This window comes from Odocoileus virginianus, unplaced genomic scaffold (assembly GCF_023699985.2).
Source record: "Odocoileus virginianus isolate 20LAN1187 ecotype Illinois unplaced genomic scaffold, Ovbor_1.2 Unplaced_Contig_26, whole genome shotgun sequence".
Taxonomy (NCBI): domain Eukaryota; kingdom Metazoa; phylum Chordata; class Mammalia; order Artiodactyla; family Cervidae; genus Odocoileus; species Odocoileus virginianus.
In genome coordinates, this window is record NW_027224343.1 from 1,304,096 (window position 1) to 1,322,583 (window position 18,488).

The 18,488-nt window shown below is 41.9% G+C and overlaps 1 protein-coding gene across 1 annotated transcript; it reads left to right on the forward strand.

The window, feature by feature from the left end:
- The first annotated feature begins 2,257 nt into the window (after positions 1–2,257).
- Positions 2,258–15,517, forward strand: LOC110122566 (plasminogen activator inhibitor 2-like). The gene is made up of 7 exons (XM_070464483.1): positions 2,258–2,435; positions 7,102–7,221; positions 8,931–9,059; positions 9,696–9,813; positions 12,808–12,950; positions 13,626–13,790; positions 14,331–15,517. Exons 1-7 carry the CDS (start codon positions 2,265–2,267, stop codon positions 14,733–14,735), a joined length of 1,251 nt encoding a protein of 416 aa, XP_070320584.1. The 5' UTR covers positions 2,258–2,264; the 3' UTR covers positions 14,736–15,517.
- Positions 15,518–18,488: the final 2,971 nt, after the last annotated feature.

The window sequence follows — 18,488 nt, forward strand, 5'->3', positions numbered from 1 at the left end:
ATTCTCAGGCTTAAGTTTATTTTTATGGCTCCAATTCTTTATTTTTTTGCACACAATAACATTTATGCTATTAATTCTCTGTTTTTGAAATGTTTTTGAGAGGAATAATTCATTATAAGAATGATTTTAAAATCGAGAAGGAAGAGGAAACAAATTTCTGAGTCACCCAGGTTAATCTAACCTCAGTGATGAAGCAAGAGAAAAAAAAACAGTAAAAAAACTTGAGCCTTCTAGGAGTATTACAAACTGGCTTCCTTCCTCTTTTTATTTCCTCTTTCTAGCATTTCTCAAACCAGTAACTGGCTGAAACTCTTACACATAGCAGTTAAACATCAGTAGGTGAAGTGTAAGTGACATTGGACAGAGTGGGGAATCCTAGGCTTGAATCCCTGCACCATTACATACAAACCCTGTGACCTCATATATGTCTTAGGGCATCAGGATGTAACCTATAGAATAAAGATCACAATATGTACCTCACACTGATCCTGTGAATATTACATATTAAAGGAGACAAGAAGATGTGAGAGAGTTTTGGGGACAAGTTTTATTTAATTTACTATTTTGTCTTGATAAAATACAGTTGGGTGGTATCTCACATGAGAAATTTTGATACAAATGGCAATCACTTTGTTCACAAGAAATGTTCGTGAACCGAGTTTCCACATGACAGCTGTGGACTAGGGAGATGTGAGCCTGGGAGGCCCCGCCGAGGGAGCCCAAGGCTGAAGAGAGCCTCCTCCAGGGCCCCCTCCAGCAGCCCCCCAGCCACCGTCCCCAGAAGAGTTCCTGTGGAATGATGAGTGTCAGCATCGCTGGGTGCGTTTATAGATTTTGGTAATTGCAGGGTGTGTTTGAAGCCATTGTGAAAGTGTAAGATACAGTCTGTTGGTTAGAACCAGCAGGTATCCACCCACACCGGGTGTATCCAAGCGTTTGGCTGCATGCGAGTCTTAGGTCACGAAAGGTGTGTCTGTCATTTATCTTCAGATGGTGGATGGGGTGTGTGTGTTCATGTGTGTGTGTGTGTGTGTGTGTGTGTGTATGAGCTCCACAAATCCAGGACCACTCCTGCAGAGGGACCTAGAGTTGACTGTTCTGCTAGGGGTGGTGGTAGGAGGGGGGCCTTTCCAGCACCCCCAGTTGCTCAGCTCAGGGGGTGCTTTGGTAGAAAGGCTGTGGTGTGTGAGCGAGTGGAGGGGTGTAGGAATGGGAGATAGGGAAGTGTGAAATCCTCACTCTCAAAAGGTGAGTCTAAGCCACTTGTAGAAAGGAGTTTGGCCATCTCCACTGGGGCCAACAAGAGTATGTGTGCATGTGGTATGAATTTGAATATGTGTGTGTTTTCCTCTAGTGTGTGTGATGGTGATGGTTTAGTCACTAATTCTTGTCCATGGATTCTTGTGACCCTGTGGACTGTAGCCTGCCAGGCTCCTCTGTCCATGGGATTTCCCAGGCAAGAATACTGGAGTGGGTTGCCATTTCCTTCTCCAGGGGATCTTCCTGACCCAAATCTGGGTTTCCTGCACTGCAGGTGGTCTCCTGCATTGCAGGTGGATTCTTTACTGACTGAGCCACCAGGGGAGGCCCTAGTGTGTGTATCTGTGTGTCTGTATGTGTGATGTGTGTCTGTAGGTACAACAGAGAGGTTGAGAGTATGACCCTGGAGGCCACCCACCCACCCGGTTTCAATTTCCAGTCCTGTCCCTTACAGTCGAGTGACATGGGTCACTTTTTTGATTCTCTTTGGTCAGTAATTTTTTCCTTTGTAAGCACAAGAATAGCAATGCCTTCCTCACAGGGTTTGTGTGAGGATTAACTGGTTTAGTACAGGTGAAATGTTGAACACAGCATCTGTTGTACAGTTAAGAATTCAATAAGGGCTATTTATTGTTATTGCTGTTATTATCATTATTATGAGGTGGAATGTCACCAAGCATCCCAGGATGGTTCCCTCTATCTCAGGATCAGCTGTGTCATTTGCAGAATCCAGTGCAAAAGGGAAACGCAGGGAGGGCCCTTTGTATAAAATTATTAAGGGATTGCAAGGTTGTGACAGCGCACTGCACCGAGAGCGCAACTTTTTGTGGCTGCGCAGGTCCCAGGGTCACGACACCGCTGGCCCTGTTCAGTGATGGGAGAACAGAGAGGGAACCCCTGCCCTGTGCAGGGTACAGCCTGGGCTACGCCACTGACATCACTCAAAATGTTGAGTCATCTTTTAGAGCTGTTGCTTTTCCTTGTTTTCCTTCCAGATTGAGACAATGGAAGAACTTAATGTGGCAAATACAATCTTTGCCCTCAATTTATTCAAGCATCTGGCAAACACAAGCGCCAACACCCAGAATATCTTCTTCTGTCCCTGGAGCATCTCCTCCACCATGGCCATGGTCTACCTGGGCGCCCGGGGCAATACTGCAGACCAGATAGCCCACGTGAGTTTCTGTTAAAGTTCCCAATTGGGACTGAAGGATTCCTGAACTGAATTGCAGAACTGCTCTGATTATATGCTTGCAAGATCTGGACTATAACAGTCAGCGACTAGTGGGATCTTAGTTTCCCCACCAGGGATCAAACCCACGCCCTCAGCAATCATCACAAGCCATTACAACACGAGTTACTTAGGTTCAAATCTACAAAAGGGCCAAGCCACGGAAATCCTCAACGGCAGATACAGTAGAAGGGTTATCAGTGTTCTTACCCTGCTACGTTAGAAATAGCTAATAGTGACTATATCTGACATCTGAAAATGTTCATATTTTTCAAAGGATTTGTCTGCTTTATCTCTTACTGGTTTTAAGAGTGTCACTGATGGATGGGCAGTGGGACTGAAGCACCTTTCCCCGGGTTCTCTGGTTTCTGCTCTCTCATCTCAGGCTCTTTCCGTTTATGTGAAGAATTCCTAGTGGTGGTTTTAAGAGAGTGCCATGAAGAGAAAAAACTGTCCCAGAGCTCGGTCTGTGCACTCTGGGGGAGGCACCGAGGGCAACAGGACTTCGGAGAGCCTCAGCCAACATGCTCTGCCCCATGAGCTCATGTCAACAAAATGGGGCTGACCGGATGGCCATCTTCAAAGTCCAGGTAGTCAGTGGGGGCCAGCACTGTGGGGTCTTTCTGTCAGGGCCGCTGGCTTCCTTCCTTGGTAGATGGACACCAGCTCAGTCAGGAGACCCTTTCACTGGGTCAGGGACTGTGGAAATACGTTGACCTACTTCACTTGTACACAGCAGTCATCCTCTGGTATGAATTAAATTAAATTTCACACGGTCCTGTCTTCCCTGGGTCCATGAGCAGACCAGGTAATTATATCTTTAAAATTCTTTCCTGGTCCCACGTGCACAGACGTCAGCGCTAAGTGCTGGGCTTCCAAGCTCTGCTTCTCACAATCGTGGCTGCTGTCCTCAGTCATACTGGAGATTCCCGTGAGAATCGTACCTGTGTGAGTACCGGGGGATGGAGAGTCTTCCAGGTACACGGTCACCCACTTAAGGCGGGCCTCGTTTGGAGTGGCTCACACAGTGTTAGCCAATCTCACCGCAGGAGGGAAAGGGCCAGGAGCTTCTCTCTCTGTTTGTGGCAGTTTGAACATCAAGACAAAGCCCAGTTGCTCAACTCTGATACCAGCCACATTTTGCAAGACTCCTTCCCCTTTATTTTCTTTGCCTTGGAAAAAAAATAAATAAAGGCAGCGAACTCCATTAAAAACTTTATTTTATTTATTTTTTTCTCATTTATTTTTATTAGTTGGAGGCTAATTACTTTACAATATTGTAGTGGGTTTTGTCATACATTGACATGAATCAGCCATGGATTTACATGTATTCCCCATCCCGATCCCCTCTCCCACCTCCCTCTCTACCCAATCCCTCTGGGTCTTCCCAGTGCACCAGGCCCGAGCACTTGTCTCATGCATCCAACCTGGGCTGGTGATCTGTTTCACTATAGATAATATACATGTTTCGATGCTGTTCTCTTGAAACATCCCATCCTCGCCTTCTCCCACAGAGTCCAAAAGTCTGTTCTGTACATCTGTGTCTCTTTTTCTGTTTTGCATATAGGGTTATCATTACCATCTTTCTAAATCCCATGTATATGTGTTAGTATGCTGTAATGTTCTTTATCTTTTTGGCTTACTTCACTCTGTATAATGGGCTCCAATTTCATCCATCTCATTAGAACTGATTCAAATGAATTCTTTTTAATGGCTGAGTAATATTCCATGGTGTATATGTACCACAGCTTCCTTATAGAAAACATCTAGGACTTCAATTTTTATTGTATTTAGTTTTTGGCCATGATATGTGGCATGTGGAATGTTAATTCCCATCCCCCTGCACCGAAAGCATGGAGTCTTAACCACTGGACCACCAGGGAAGTCTTCATTTTTTAAATGTAAAGAAATCAGAAGAAATTTTTTTTTTTTTTTGAGGACAGATGCCAAACAAAGTGCTCTAGGTGCTAAAGGGAAAATCTTGATTTTGCTACCAGAGGAAAAGTAACTTATTGGTCACTCATGGCACAACACAGCTTTCTTGTGTTTTGAAAGTATTTTCTGCATGTGGGACAAGAATTTTATATATAGTAGTTTTCTTGTAACTCTGTTTCATGGGAAGATTTTTAAATTCAAAGGCAAATTGGCTTAATTCTCTACCAGAACAAAGAGGAGACACTTTTTGGTTTGGACATGGAAGCCTGGACTTTGGGGACAGACCTGCCTGTCTTTGGTTGGTGGTTTTGCCACTTACTAGGTGTGAAAATGAAGACATTTAAATGCTCTGAGCCTCAGCTTTCTTATTTTTTATAAGAACAACTTTGTTGAGATATAATTCACATTTCATAAAATTCACTCATTTAAAGTTTACAATTCAGTAGTTCTTAGTATATTCACAAGAATTGTGCAGTCATCACCACAGTCGAATTTTAGAGTATCTTCTTCATCCCCAAAGGAATTGTCTATGGCCTATGGCTATACCACCCTGAACCCTCCCAATCTTGGAAGCTAAGCAGGGCCGGGCCTGGTTAGTACTTGGATGGGAGCCATTCTGTACCCATAAACTATATTAATTTGATCATACATAATGTGGATTGTTAACCACATATTTTGTACAATAGTTGCAGACCTCTAGAACACCATTTGAGAACTCAAAATAGTCTAGTAGTAACTTTCTTATTTTTAAAATGTAAATGAAAATATGTATTGGGCAAGATGAGTATGAAGAGTAGAGTTAATAGGAGAGGCATGTGGTGGAAATAATTGTTTTCATAGCTGATACTTACAATGCCCCAGCCAGGCACCTTGCTGAGAATGTGTTATGAATTTATCCACAGAATACAAAGTCCTGTGAGGTAGGTGCTCTGATTACCGTATTCACTTTACAGATGAGAAAATCAGGTAGGAAGAGGCTGCCCACATTTGGGAACTGGTGTAGCTTGTAAGGCTGGAACAGTTGTAGTGGAAAAAAGGAGCAAATAGAATAAATAGATAATCTCTTCCCTTGTGGCTCAGATGGTAAAGCGTCTGCCTACAATGAGGGAGACCTGGGTTCAATCCTTGGGTCGGGAAGATCCTCTGGAGAAGGAAATGGCAACCCACTCCAGTACTCTTGCCTGGAAAATCCCATGGATGGAGGAGCCCAGTAGGCTACAGTCCATGGGGTCGCAAAGAGTCAGACACGACTGAGTGACTTCACTTCACTTACAGAGCACACCGCAATGTGAGATTTGCAGTATTTTTACCCAGCTCTTATCTTTAGGGTAAGGGCACAGACCAGCCCAGGCCAGGCCTGCTCTCTGGGCAGGGTGCCCGCCTCAGCCTGGCTCAGGACCATGACACACACCCCATACCTGCAGGGACTCTTGCTACGACTTGAGCGGGCTTCAGTGCTGCCTAGAGACCCCAGCTTATGGGTCAGCTTCCTTAAGAGGGAGGACAACCAGAGAAGCTCTTACACAAAGCAGTCCTCCCCTTTACAGTGGCAGTCAGGCTGCTTTTCAGAGGGTATTAGGTAGGAACTTATAATATATGATCTGAAGAGCAGAGAAAGACCCCAGAAATCCTAACACCTCTTCTTCCAGCCTAGAAATTCACCATCTGCTGGGCAAGGTTGCCTTCCCTCCCTTGGGAGAGCCTCCACCATCAATGCTTTACCAACAAGTTCCTCCCTGCCTGGGGCCCCATGGCGCTGGGACCCAAAGGATGCTGGAGGTGAGGGTGGGTGGGTGGCAGGGCCAATTGGAGGAGTCTACTGTACTGGGGGGTGGGGCTTGAGGCACCTTCCAGGGCCAGTCTGCACCTGCCAGTTTCACTGTTAGCTGGATCTGCCACTTACAACATAAAGAAATTCACATTGGGACTTCTTGATGGTCCAGTGGCTAAGACTCTGTGCTCCTAATGCAAGGGGACCTCGATCTGATCCCTGGTCAGGGAACATGTGGAAACTAAAGATCCTGCATGCTGCAACTAAAGATGCTGCCTGTCTCAACTAAGGCCATGGGCAGCTAAATAAATACATAAATGAAAACAAATATTTTAAAAAAGGAATTCATATTGCCATCTGATCCCTGCCATCTTCCCCCAACATGGACAGAAGTGAGGGATTTATTTCTGTGTAAATAACGTATGTGCAAATGTTTTAGGTGATCCTTGATAATACTGAGCACCCTGTTTATTTGCTTAAGCTTGCTGTGGCTGCTAATTTTTAACAGTCTAGAAGGGTATAATGTGTAAGGCCACTGAGTGGAGAGATACAAAGTCAGGCATTAACCTTATTACTTCCTTCAAAATACTGGGATATTTTCAAGGAAGTTTATGAGTTGGGTGATAATTTAGATAACTTAATTAAAAGGCTATAAATCATCTCATTATAATTTTTTTGTCAAAATGGCCAGTATTTGAATTAGTATAAAATAACTCATGCTAATCCCCATGAAGGGAATTTCATTGACACATATTATACTTGAAGAGCATCTATGCTTGTTGCCCAGACACAAAGGCAAGGAACTTGACGTAGGAGGTCAAGAGGTACTTTTGACAGCCGTTGATTTAAAAGCTAAATAATGCAGCAAAAAAATGTACCTGATTTTCTCTAATTCCAATTGTAGGTGCTTCAGTTTAACCAAGTTGGAGTCCACAGAGGTGCCCCAGTGAGCCCAAGGAGCCTCACAAGTTGTGATTTCTCACAGCAGATCCAGAGGGGCACCTATCCTGATGCTATTTTGCAGGTATCTGACTCATCCGTTCCTAGTTCTTTTGTATTTTGTTTCCAGAAACTTCTTGTCTTAAAGTCACAATATTAGGGAAGGAACCTAGTACAAATTCCACCATTCATAGGAAAAAAACTAAGACTCACAGTCCTTGAGTAAATATCTTACGGTCACTCTGATAAGGAAGGGTAGAGCTGGGGTAGAATCCATGCTTTATGACTTCCAAGTCAAGACTGTAAATTCTGTCACATCACTCTGCCATTAGTTGGGTATGCATAATTTATCCTAAAGCCATGGTAGAGACTCCTACAATACACATGTGTGAATGCAGATTTCCAGAGTAAGGGGTGACAATTGAGGAATGGAGATGGCCAGGCATGGTGACTTCAGGAGAGGTCAGTGACCTTTGTGTATCCTTTGTCTCCTCTCTCCCTATCTATCTAGGGCTCCCCCAATGGCTCAGTGGTAAAGAATCTGCCTGCAATGCAGGAGACGTAGGTTCAATCCCTGGATAAGATGATTCCCTGGGAGTAGGAAATGGCAACCCACTCCAGTATTCTTGCCTGAAAAATCCCATGGACAGAGGAGCCTGGCGGGCTATAGTCCATGGGGTCACAAAGAGTTGGACACAATTGAGCAATTGAGCATGAGCACACATCTATCTACCTACTGTTATCATTATGATCATCACCTACTATCTATCTATCTATCTGTCATCTATCAATCTATCATCTATCTATCTATCTATCTGTCATCTATCTATCTATCTATCTATCTATCTATCTATCTATCTACCTTCTCTCTCCCTATCTATCAATCTATCATCATCATCATTAGCAACAGAACACCACCAATATATCTACCTATTTATCATTATCATGATCATCATCTACTCTCTATTTATCTACCATCCATTCATCTAATCAGTCTCAGGTTAATATCTTTTCCCAGTACTCCACTTCCTTAAACATTATTCAGCTACATTATAAGAGCCTGGTGTAGATGGGCTCCTATTGGTAAATAACTTCCACAATCACACCCTGATTTAGGTCCTCTCACAAGTTCCTTCCTAGGAACGCTGATGCTCCATCTGTCTGTCACTCAGGGAATTACAGATTCAAGATGGTGAGAGGGCCTCTTCAAAAGGTGATTCTGCCAGGCCTGAGTGGACAGCTGATGATCCATCTTCAGGGCTCTGACCTCAGCTTCACCCAGGCACTGCTGTGATTAAGCCCCATGTCTGTCATCATGCTCACAAACTTCAGGTTGGGGATTGGAATTCCCCTCTATTTTATGTTTTCTAAACTCCAGATTCCACTGCACACACTACTCCTTAATTATGTCAAGGGACTTGTAGAAGTTATATAAGCTTTTAAAAGAACATTTCTAAGGTAACATTTTAATATAATAAAAATTTCTTAGAGACTTTATAGCTTAGGTAAGTATCAAAGGAGCCTGACTTTTTCTAGGATCTCAGTTCTGTTACAGTTAAATCCAATACTATGGGCACAGAAAAATCTGAAACAAGTAAAAAATTATCTGATACATTTTAATGTACTATATCCATTTCAACATTATTTCCTGAGTTACCTCTAAAGTGCCAGAAAAAAAGGTATATTGTAATACAGCATTTTATTGATATCCTAGAAAAAAAATACTATTGCTTAAGAAATATCTTGTTTAGAAGTCCTGAGTTATATAAAATAAATCTCTTCTTTCCTTTTAAGGCACAAGCTGCGGGGGTAATCCATTCATCCTTCTGTTCTCTCAGCAACGCCATCAACGTGTCCATGGGGGAGTATTTATTGGAAAGTGCAAATAAGCTGTTTGGCGAGAAGTCTGCAAGATTCAAGGAAGTGAGTGAAACCTGCAATCTAAATGGCAGGGCCCCAAACTTGCAAGGAGGTCACTTTCAAAGCCGTTTTCTCTGATTCATTCCCAGAGGGTCAGATCTCCACTCAGGCTCGCTAAGGCTCCCCAGAGCCATGGGACACGAGCCAACACAGCCGTGCTCATGCTCCCTCCGTGGGTGCTTCCTATTTCTACTGTAAAAACTCCATGTGTAAAGTCACAAGAAGGTGCGCACAGGAGTTCCCAGAACTGCCAACCCCACGCTCAGCCTCTCCCTCTGCACTCGGTGTTCATCGTGCAAAGTATGTAGGAGAACAAAGGCAGTTGGTACTGGATTGCGGGGGTCAAGAGAGCACATAATCAGCCCCCAGCCAACCTCCCCTTACCCTGCTTCAGGCTCCCCAGTCTTGACAGGAAACCTGTAATTTACAAATACACCGCAGGTGGTTGGATATCCTGGAGGAGGGCATGACAGCCCACTCCAGTAGTCTTGGCTGGAGATTCCCATGGACAGAGGAGACTGGCAGGCTATAGTCCATGGGGTCACAAAGAGTCGGGTGCAACTGAGCAGCTAACACTTTCACTTTCACTCGTTGGGTATATGTTCTAAGTAATCTTGTCATTATTTTTTCGCTTTAAAGGAATACATGCAACTCTCCAAGAAATATTACTCTATAGAACCCCAGGCAGTTGACTTCCTAGAATGTGCAGAAGATGCCAGAAAAAAGATTAATTCCTGGGTCAAGACTCAAACCAAAGGTAAAACCAAGGAAATAGTTTCTGCTCTTCTTTCCACATAGAAAACTCTGTGTTCTTTTTTTTTTCATCCTGAACTTGGCTCTTACTCCTAACCTTAGTTATTTTGGCTAATGTAACCTGATTCTTGTTGAGCTTTGTGGTGTTTGAAGTAAGAAACAAATAATCAAGGTCTACTAATAGAAGATATATATTCAGTACTTCAATAATCTGGTTTGGATTATTACCGAATAGAGTGTAAGAAGAGGCAGATCTTTTCTAATTTAGGAAATATCAGTATTAAAATAATTGTGACTTTATGTTCACTGCAAACAAAAGCAAAGATAAAAGGAACAATATTCAACTGAGTAATTGGTGTGAGAATATGGGCAATGGAAAAGGAGGGATCATAAAATTTTAGCTCTTTCTTCTATTTCACCATCCAGAGTCAGTATGTTGTCCAGTTCTTTCAGTCCCTTCTTGATCTCCCATTAATCATCTAAGCTACTTCTACCTTTATTATGCATGTCCTCAGTTCTTAACTGACTCATCCAAGATCCCACTCTCTGTTCATGGTGCAGCTGGGGTTTCCTCTTCTTCTGAGCCTTAGTCTAATTCTGGAATTCTTCAAATAAATGTTTAAAGAGTTTGATACCTTAATGCAGAAAACATATTTTCACTTATCTCCTATGCTTATTTATTTACTTTTAAATACATTTTTATTTGGCTGTGTTGGGTCGCAGTTGTGGCATGTAAAATCTAGTTCCCTGACCAGGGATTGAACCTGGGCCCCCCAGCATTGGCAGCATGGAATCTGAGTCACTGGACTACTAGGGAAGTTCCTGCCTCCTATGTTTAAAACATTATTTCAAACCATAGTATGCTATCCTGATTTATTAGCTACCATAATATAAAAAGCACTTGTATTAAGTTCTGTAGAATTGAAAATAGAATTATTGTTTCTCTAAAAAACAGTTGGCCTACTTTAGTTCTTCATTTCTAGATTTTTTAATTACTGCTCTGAAAGATTGATGCACCACTGACAAAAAGGAAGCAGAGAAAGTGAAGATTTAACAAAAATGAAAGTCAAAGCAGATTGCAAAATCAAAGAGATGCATGAAAGCTTTGCTTTTTTGAGAACAACAAGAATTTCTCTTCTTTCTAAGTGTTTGTGCTGAATGGCTATAAATCAATCAGTGAAATTGCAAAAATGCCAAATAGTCATTTTGACAGATTGTTTTACCAATTTTTATAGTAATTTGAGAAAAACTTCTTTTTTCCTTGTTATGATCAAATATTATGTGTCACAAAGTTAAATAAAGTCTCAGTAGATTTCCAAGTAGTAACCAGGAGTTTTAATTACTAAGGGTTATGCTGAATGAAGATATTGAATAACTATACTGAAACTGGTCAGACTATAGTGACCTATTTGCTTGAGTCTCGTATGTGTCAGCAGAAATGGAAGATGGTGGAATTCTGACCAGCTCTCAAGCATTGTGACCTTGGAAAGATTACTAATATCTCACTATGGTGTCTGTTCGTGTTGTTGTTCAGTTGCTAAGTCATGTCCAACTCTTTGCCACCCCATGAACTGCAGCATGCCAGGCTTCCCTGTCCTTCACTATCTCCTGGAGTTTGCTCAAACTCATGTCCATTGAGTCAGTGATGCCATCCAACCATCTCATCCTCTGTTGCCCCCTTCTCCTCTTGCTCTCAATCTTTCCAGCATCGGGGTCTTTTCCAATGAGTTGACTCTTCCCATCAGGTGGCCAAAGTATTGGAGCTTCAGCTTCAGCATCAGTCCTTCCAATGAATATTCAACATTGATTTCCTATTCGTGTAAAATGACACTAATAATACTCCCTTACTAGAATGGTTGTGAGGATTAAATAAAATAATGTGCTTGAAATATTGCAGAGCAGGTATTCACTATAAAAGGGCTGTTTCTTAAACCAACTTTAAAAAAAATCACACTCAGATATTATCACTTCTGGGAACTTTCTTGGACTCAGTCATTCACTCCGTTCTCTGTGTTGTTGCAGTTTTCTGCATTATTCAGCTCTCTTAATAGGACTCACTTCACTTTCTTTCCCGAATGATTTAGTGTCTCTTCCAACATTCTAAGCCTGCCCCGCCCCCAGGACAATTTTTCCTTTGTTACTTCCTGAATCTGTGCTATTCCTGATGTAGGTGTAGCACAGCTTCCAAAACACTGTTTTTGGGTGAATCAGTGAGTTAGACCTATGGGCTGTCTAGACCAGATCTAGAAGGAGGCCTACTGACATACTGGGGAAGTGTGCTATTGAATACCTTGTTAGTGTCCGTCGATCAGTCGTGTCCGACTCTGCGATCCCATGGACTATAGCCCGCCAGGCTCCTCTGCCCGTGAAATTCTCCAGGCAAGAATACTGGAGTGGGTTGCCATTCTCTTCTCCAAGGGATCTTCGCCATGCAGGGACTGAACTCAGGTCTTCTGCATTGCTGGCAGATACTTTACCATCTGAGCCACCAGTGAAACCCATTATACTCCTTGAGTCTCTTTTTCACTCCTATCTGAATGAACTAACTTCATATAACTATAAAACTTTGAGAAAACAGTATAAAAGGAATTTAAAAATTCCTGGGACTTCTCTGGCAGTCCAGGGATTAAGACTCTGTGATCTCAAGGCAAGGGATACAGGTTCAGTTCCTGGTCAGAGGAATAAGATCCTGCATGCAGCACAAAGGAAAAAAAATTAAAAGAAATTAAATTTTTTTCCAAGTCTGATAGCAATTCTAAATCTTAATTACATTAATTCTTCAGTTGCTCTTGAATTTTGCAAAACTGAAAAATTTGGTCTGAGTTTTACCTATGTTTTAAATAAATTAAGAGAAAAATTTGAATGTGAATATCACCGTCACTGCAGAGTTCAATAAATGTGTATGCTAAGCTAGATGGTGACTCAAAAGATTCAAGAAATCATAATGACTTCATAATTGTTAATCATGAAACATTAACATATATCATATTTTCTGTAGGCAAAATCCCAAACTTGCTACCTGAAGGTTCTGTTGATGCAGACACCAAGATGGTCCTGGTGAATGCTGTCTACTTCAAAGGAAAATGGAAGACTCCATTTCAGAAGAAACTAAAGGGGCTTTATCCTTTCCGTGTGAACTCGGTATGAGACAATGACAACAAAACAGATTTTCTTAACATATATTTTAGGGTCTTTGACAAAATAGAGAAAGAAAAATTGGGACCACTTATTGACACCCATACATGGTTTGCTATTAATAGTTATATACACACTGGATAGTTGATTGACTCTTTCAGGTTACTGAATGGCACTTAGTAATTTTCCGAGAGGTCATATGAGTAATGGTAAGGACCATGGGCTTTATAATTACACAATCTTGCACTCATATGTAGACTGTACCAACTAAGATGTTACTTGTGGTTCATGCACTCCTTTTTTTGATCTGTGAAACTAGGATGATAATATCCAACTCAAAATGTTGTTGTAAGGATTCAATGAGATTTTGCAGAGTTCTTGACCCCTAGTTAAGGTACTGAACAAATGTTTTAGTATTTAATTATAATTGTCCATCTTATTACTAATGGGTATAATCTTGAAAAAACAAAATAGATCAGAGTCACTGTGAGAGTATACAAATAATAAATTTTTATTTTTTAAATATATTTTGATGTTTTTAAACAAATTTCGAAACAAATTTTTAATTAAAAAAATCTATTTCTTTAGCATGAAAGCAGAACCCTTTCTCTTTTATGTCTGATTGTAAATCTTTTGACATCTTACTATCAACTTTCATATTTTACTTTTTAATTACTTTAGACTCAGCACAAATCAGTAGAGATGATGTTCCTGCATGAAAAGCTAAACATTGGATACATAGCAGACCTGAAGGTCCAGATTCTAGAACTCCCATATGCTGGAGAGGTCAGTATGTTCCTGCTGCTTCCAGATGGAATTGCTGAATCCTCTACAGGCTTGGAGTTGGTAAGAATTCCAGCTTCCGTTGTTTCAAACTTCTGGGGCTAAACTCGCCTTTGCGCATGTCTGCTGTTCTGGTTGCTGTTCAGTCGCTCAGTCGTGTCCGACTCTTTGAGACCCCTGGACTGTAGCCCACCAGGCTCCTCTGTCCATGGGACTTCCCAGGCAAGAATACTGGAGCAGGTTGTCATTTCCTTCTCCAGGGGATCTTCCTGACCCAAGGATCAAACCCACGTCTCCTGCATTGGCAGGTGGATATGTTATCACTGAGTCACCTGGGAAGCCCTTGCACATGCCTACATCTGAGGAAACGGTGTGCAGTTTGAATATGTGAACTTGTTTGAGACGAACTGTGCCAGGTTTCCCAGTCATTCAGAAGCCTTAAACATGTCTCATATATGCTATCTTCTTGCAAAATTTTTACCGAACTATTAAATTTTAATATCACCTACTTTACTTTAATATAGTAAAGTCATTGGTTGTCAACATTAGAGGTTGTTGTCCTTCTCTGCTAGCACTCAGTGGTTTTATCTTTTGGATTCGTAGCTGGAGAGAGAAATCACCCATGACAAACTCAGCAAGTGGCTCAGCGAGGACACCATGGGTGAGGATGACGTGGAGGTGTACATCCCCAAGTTCAGACTGGAAGAGCATTATGGACTCAAGACCATTCTCACGAGCATGGGCATGGGCGATGCCTTCAGCCGAGGCCAAGCCAATTTCGCAGGCATGTCAGAAAAGAATGACCTGTTTCTGTCTGAAGTGTTCCATCAAGCTTCTGTGGACGTGAACGAGGAGGGCACTGAGGCTGCTGCCGGCACTGGGGCCATTGTAACAGGGAGAACAGGCCATGGAGGCCCACAGTTCGTGGCAGACCATCCTTTCCTCTTCCTTATCGTGCACAAGATAACCAAAAGCATTCTCTTTTGGGGCAGAGTTGCATCACCCTAAATTGAAAATTTCCATTTCTGCACAGGAATTTGTAATATGAGGTACAAGTCTCAGGATTTCTGCAAATGCCAGAACTTTAGAGACCTCTGCATGTTTCTGCCTTTCTGAACTTTTATTACATACTAACTAGAAACACAGACATAGCGTGACTGTCAATCATAACATTATCCTCCCCATTAATCATTTGGCCTCCTAAAATGGGATGATATCTCATTTAGCTCTTTCTTACTCTCAGTTTATTTTATAGCATTAACTTCTACTGTATTATTTATTGTTTTATATCTATATATTTTATTATGGTCACTGTCTACTGTAGCTGATACATTTACAGAAGCCAGTCATCACTTATTTTTCTTTCTAAGGAAATATATGTATTTGTGGGCTTCCCTGGTGGCTCAGAGGGTGAAGAATCCACCTGCAATGCAGGAGACCTGAGTTCGATCCCTGGGTCGGGACGATCTCCTGGAGAAGGGAATGGCTACCCACTTCAGTGTTCTTGCCTGAAGAATTCCATGGACAGAGGAGCCTAGGAGGCTACAGTCCATGGGGTTGCAAAAAGTGAGACATGACTTAGTGACTAAGCATGCAGGCATATGTTTTGTTCTTAAAATGAAGGATACGTAGGTGGACTTCTATGTCCTTTTGTAATAGAAACCTAGAAGAAAGCATTGAACAACAGGGAAATATATATTGTATGCATTTCTAGCATTATGTATCCCATACATGTGGCTGTAACTTACGTAAGGTTGCAAAAATATAGAAAATAAACCTATTTTCACAAACCATTTGTTTGTTTACATTCTATTAGGTCTTTAGGTTATAAGACCTGGTTATCTTGTTTCTCAGAAATCAGGCATCACAGCTTGTTTGTGAGAACCAAGTAAATAGAATAAAGGAGCCAAGGGAACAACCAACTGCTTTGCAAGGGGCCCCAGTGTTGGGGGTGGAATGAAGCTGTGTGAAAAATTGATTAGAACTGCCTTCTCACAGAAGCAAAAAGTATAGCAGTTCAAAAGGATAGTTTGGGTCAGCGTCCTTTGGGGACCCCTGTGTTCAAATCAGGACATCAGACATAAACACTGAGTCTAGTGGTGCAGACATAGCATCAAGGTCGACTCATAGCATCAAGTGCGTTGAGAGAGAGAGCTCAGAGGGGTAGAGGAGAGCTGGGCACAAGGGTGGAAGGAAAACATAAGCTGACTTCTTTTAAGCGTGTTTGCTTCGAATAGCACTGAATAGTTTTGAGTGGATCAGCAGCACAGAAAAACATAATTTAAGTCCTGAGAAATAAGGAAGATCTGAGGTTTAGGGAGTTTGACCTGGCTGCAGAAGCGTGGCTGGATCCTGAAAATGCATTCCAGGCACTGCTGTCTTTATGATGAAATCCAGGGATGGGTGATGCACTGGAGCATCATGGCTAAAGAGGTGGCCTTATGACCTTGACTTAACTGCACCCAAACCCCAATTTGAACACTTAGGAGTCCTCTAACCACAAGCTGGGAAGGATGCTTCTTCCTGCTTCAGTTTTCTTCCAGTGTAAACTAGAGAAAACAGTGCTTTTCTCAAAAGGTTGTTCTGATGGTGGAATGAATCCATACCTAACAAGAAATTAAATGAATGCTTAGCACATACAGTACTTAATAAATACTAGTGCATATAATTATTTTCTTAGTCAGCAATAAAACAGTCTCATTGTCAGCTGGTCAAGCATAGAGTCCCCCAAAATTATTCAGCTAATTCTTTAAGGCTTGAATTGTGATTTATCTCCTCTAAATCAGACATTCTTAAAAATTAGAGGTTCTTCCTTGCTTTCTCCTACTTACTTTTAGATTCATTTAAAAAATGTATTTTACCAATTCATTCAGCAAGGTGACAAATAGTAACTTTCTGAATCATTGTGAGGTTGTGAGTCTTAAGATATATATCACCATCATTACTGAATTAGCGCATGAGCGTAGAATTCTAGGTTCAAAGTGTTCTTCACACTTTGTTGTTATTCAGTTGCTAAGTCATGTCTGACTCTTTGTGACCCCATGGACTGCAGCATTCCAGGCTTCCCTGTCCTTCACTATCTCCCTGAGTTTGCTCAAATTCATGTCCATTGAGTCAGTGATGCCATCCAACCATCTCATCCTCTGTCATCCCCTTCTCCTCCTGCCTTCAATCTTTCCCAGCATCAGAGACTTTTCTAATGAGTTGGCTCTTTCATCATGTGGTCAAAGTATTGGAGCTTCAGTTTTAGCATCAGTCCTTCCAATGAATATTCAGGGTTGATTTCCTTTAGGATTGACTGGTTTGATCTCCTTGCTGTCCAAGAGACTCTCAAGAGTCTTCTCCAGCACCACAATTCAAAAGCATCAATTCTTCAGTGCTCAGCCTTCTTTATGGTCCAACTCTCACATCCATACATGACTACTGGAAAAACCATAACTTTGACTGCAGCGACTTTTGTGGGCAAAGTGATGTCTCTGTAGTTTTGCTTCTTATAGTTTAAATTATTAAAAGTCAATAATTTTATTTTTGTTTTTGATACTGTTCTTGATATTTCATTGCATTAGGAGTCCTTTTAAATAGTTTTCGAAATTTAGCTTATTCATCAGGAGATGTTTTCCATTTGGAAACCTGTGTCTTGGTTTAGTTCTGGAAAACTCTTAGCCACCACTATGGCCTGAATATTTGTTATCCTCATTCCAACACAGATGTTGAAACCCTAATCCCTGATGTAATGTAGTTTGTAGGCTGGGTCTTTGGGGGATAACTGGAATTAGAATTGGTCATGAGGGTGAGTCAAGGATGTAATTAGTGTTCTTGTGTAACCAGGAAGGGTTAATTTTGAATTCACACTGGATCTGCTCTGTGACTTTAATCCTTATCTTGCCAGTTTTGTTATTATAGGCATACATAGTGGTCTGCCTCAGGGAGATAACTTGACTCCACCCACTTGTGAAAGACTGACATTCTTAAATTCTTTGTGTAGCTAATGGTGGAGCCCCCCCTCACCTGCTGCTTACTGGCGTGGCCCAGAAATTCACATTTGGGGAGGCGGGAATTGCAGATAGATGCAGCATCTTTGTTTGTTGATATGACAGGAGATATTCCATTTCACACCACCCATGAAATGACTGTAAGGAAGTGAAACTAACACATCCCCCTTGCCTGAGGCTTGCCATTCTCAGGAACATTTGCAAGGTGACATTTTACTTTGTTGCCTCACCACCTCCCCGTCTCCGATCCATAAAAGAACCTGGCATCTAGGCTTGGACAAATGGTTATTTTGAGGTGCTAGCCTACCATCTTCTTGGTCAGCCAGCTCTCGAATAAAGTCCCTTCTTTGACTTAACACCTTGTCTCAGATTTATTAGCTTATCATGAGGCGAGCAGAGAGAGCCTGGACTCTGTAACACCTATGCGTGCTAAGTTGCTTCAGTCGTGTCCGACTCTTTGCAACCCTATGGACTGTAGCCCTCCAGGCTCCTCTGTCCATGGGATTCTCCAGGCAAGAATACTGGAGTGGGTAAGCCATTTCCTCTGCTAGGGGATCTTCCTGATCCAGGGATTGAACTTGCATCTCTTATATCTCTTATATCTCCTGCACTGGCAGGTGGGTACGTTACCACTAGTGCCACCCGTGAAGTCCCGGTGACTTATAGAGAAAGGAAAGAAAGACAAGAGCTCTCAGCTAAGAAAAGACAAGGAGGCAACCACCTGTGAGCCAGGAAGTAAGCCCTCACCAAGCACCCAATCACACTGGCA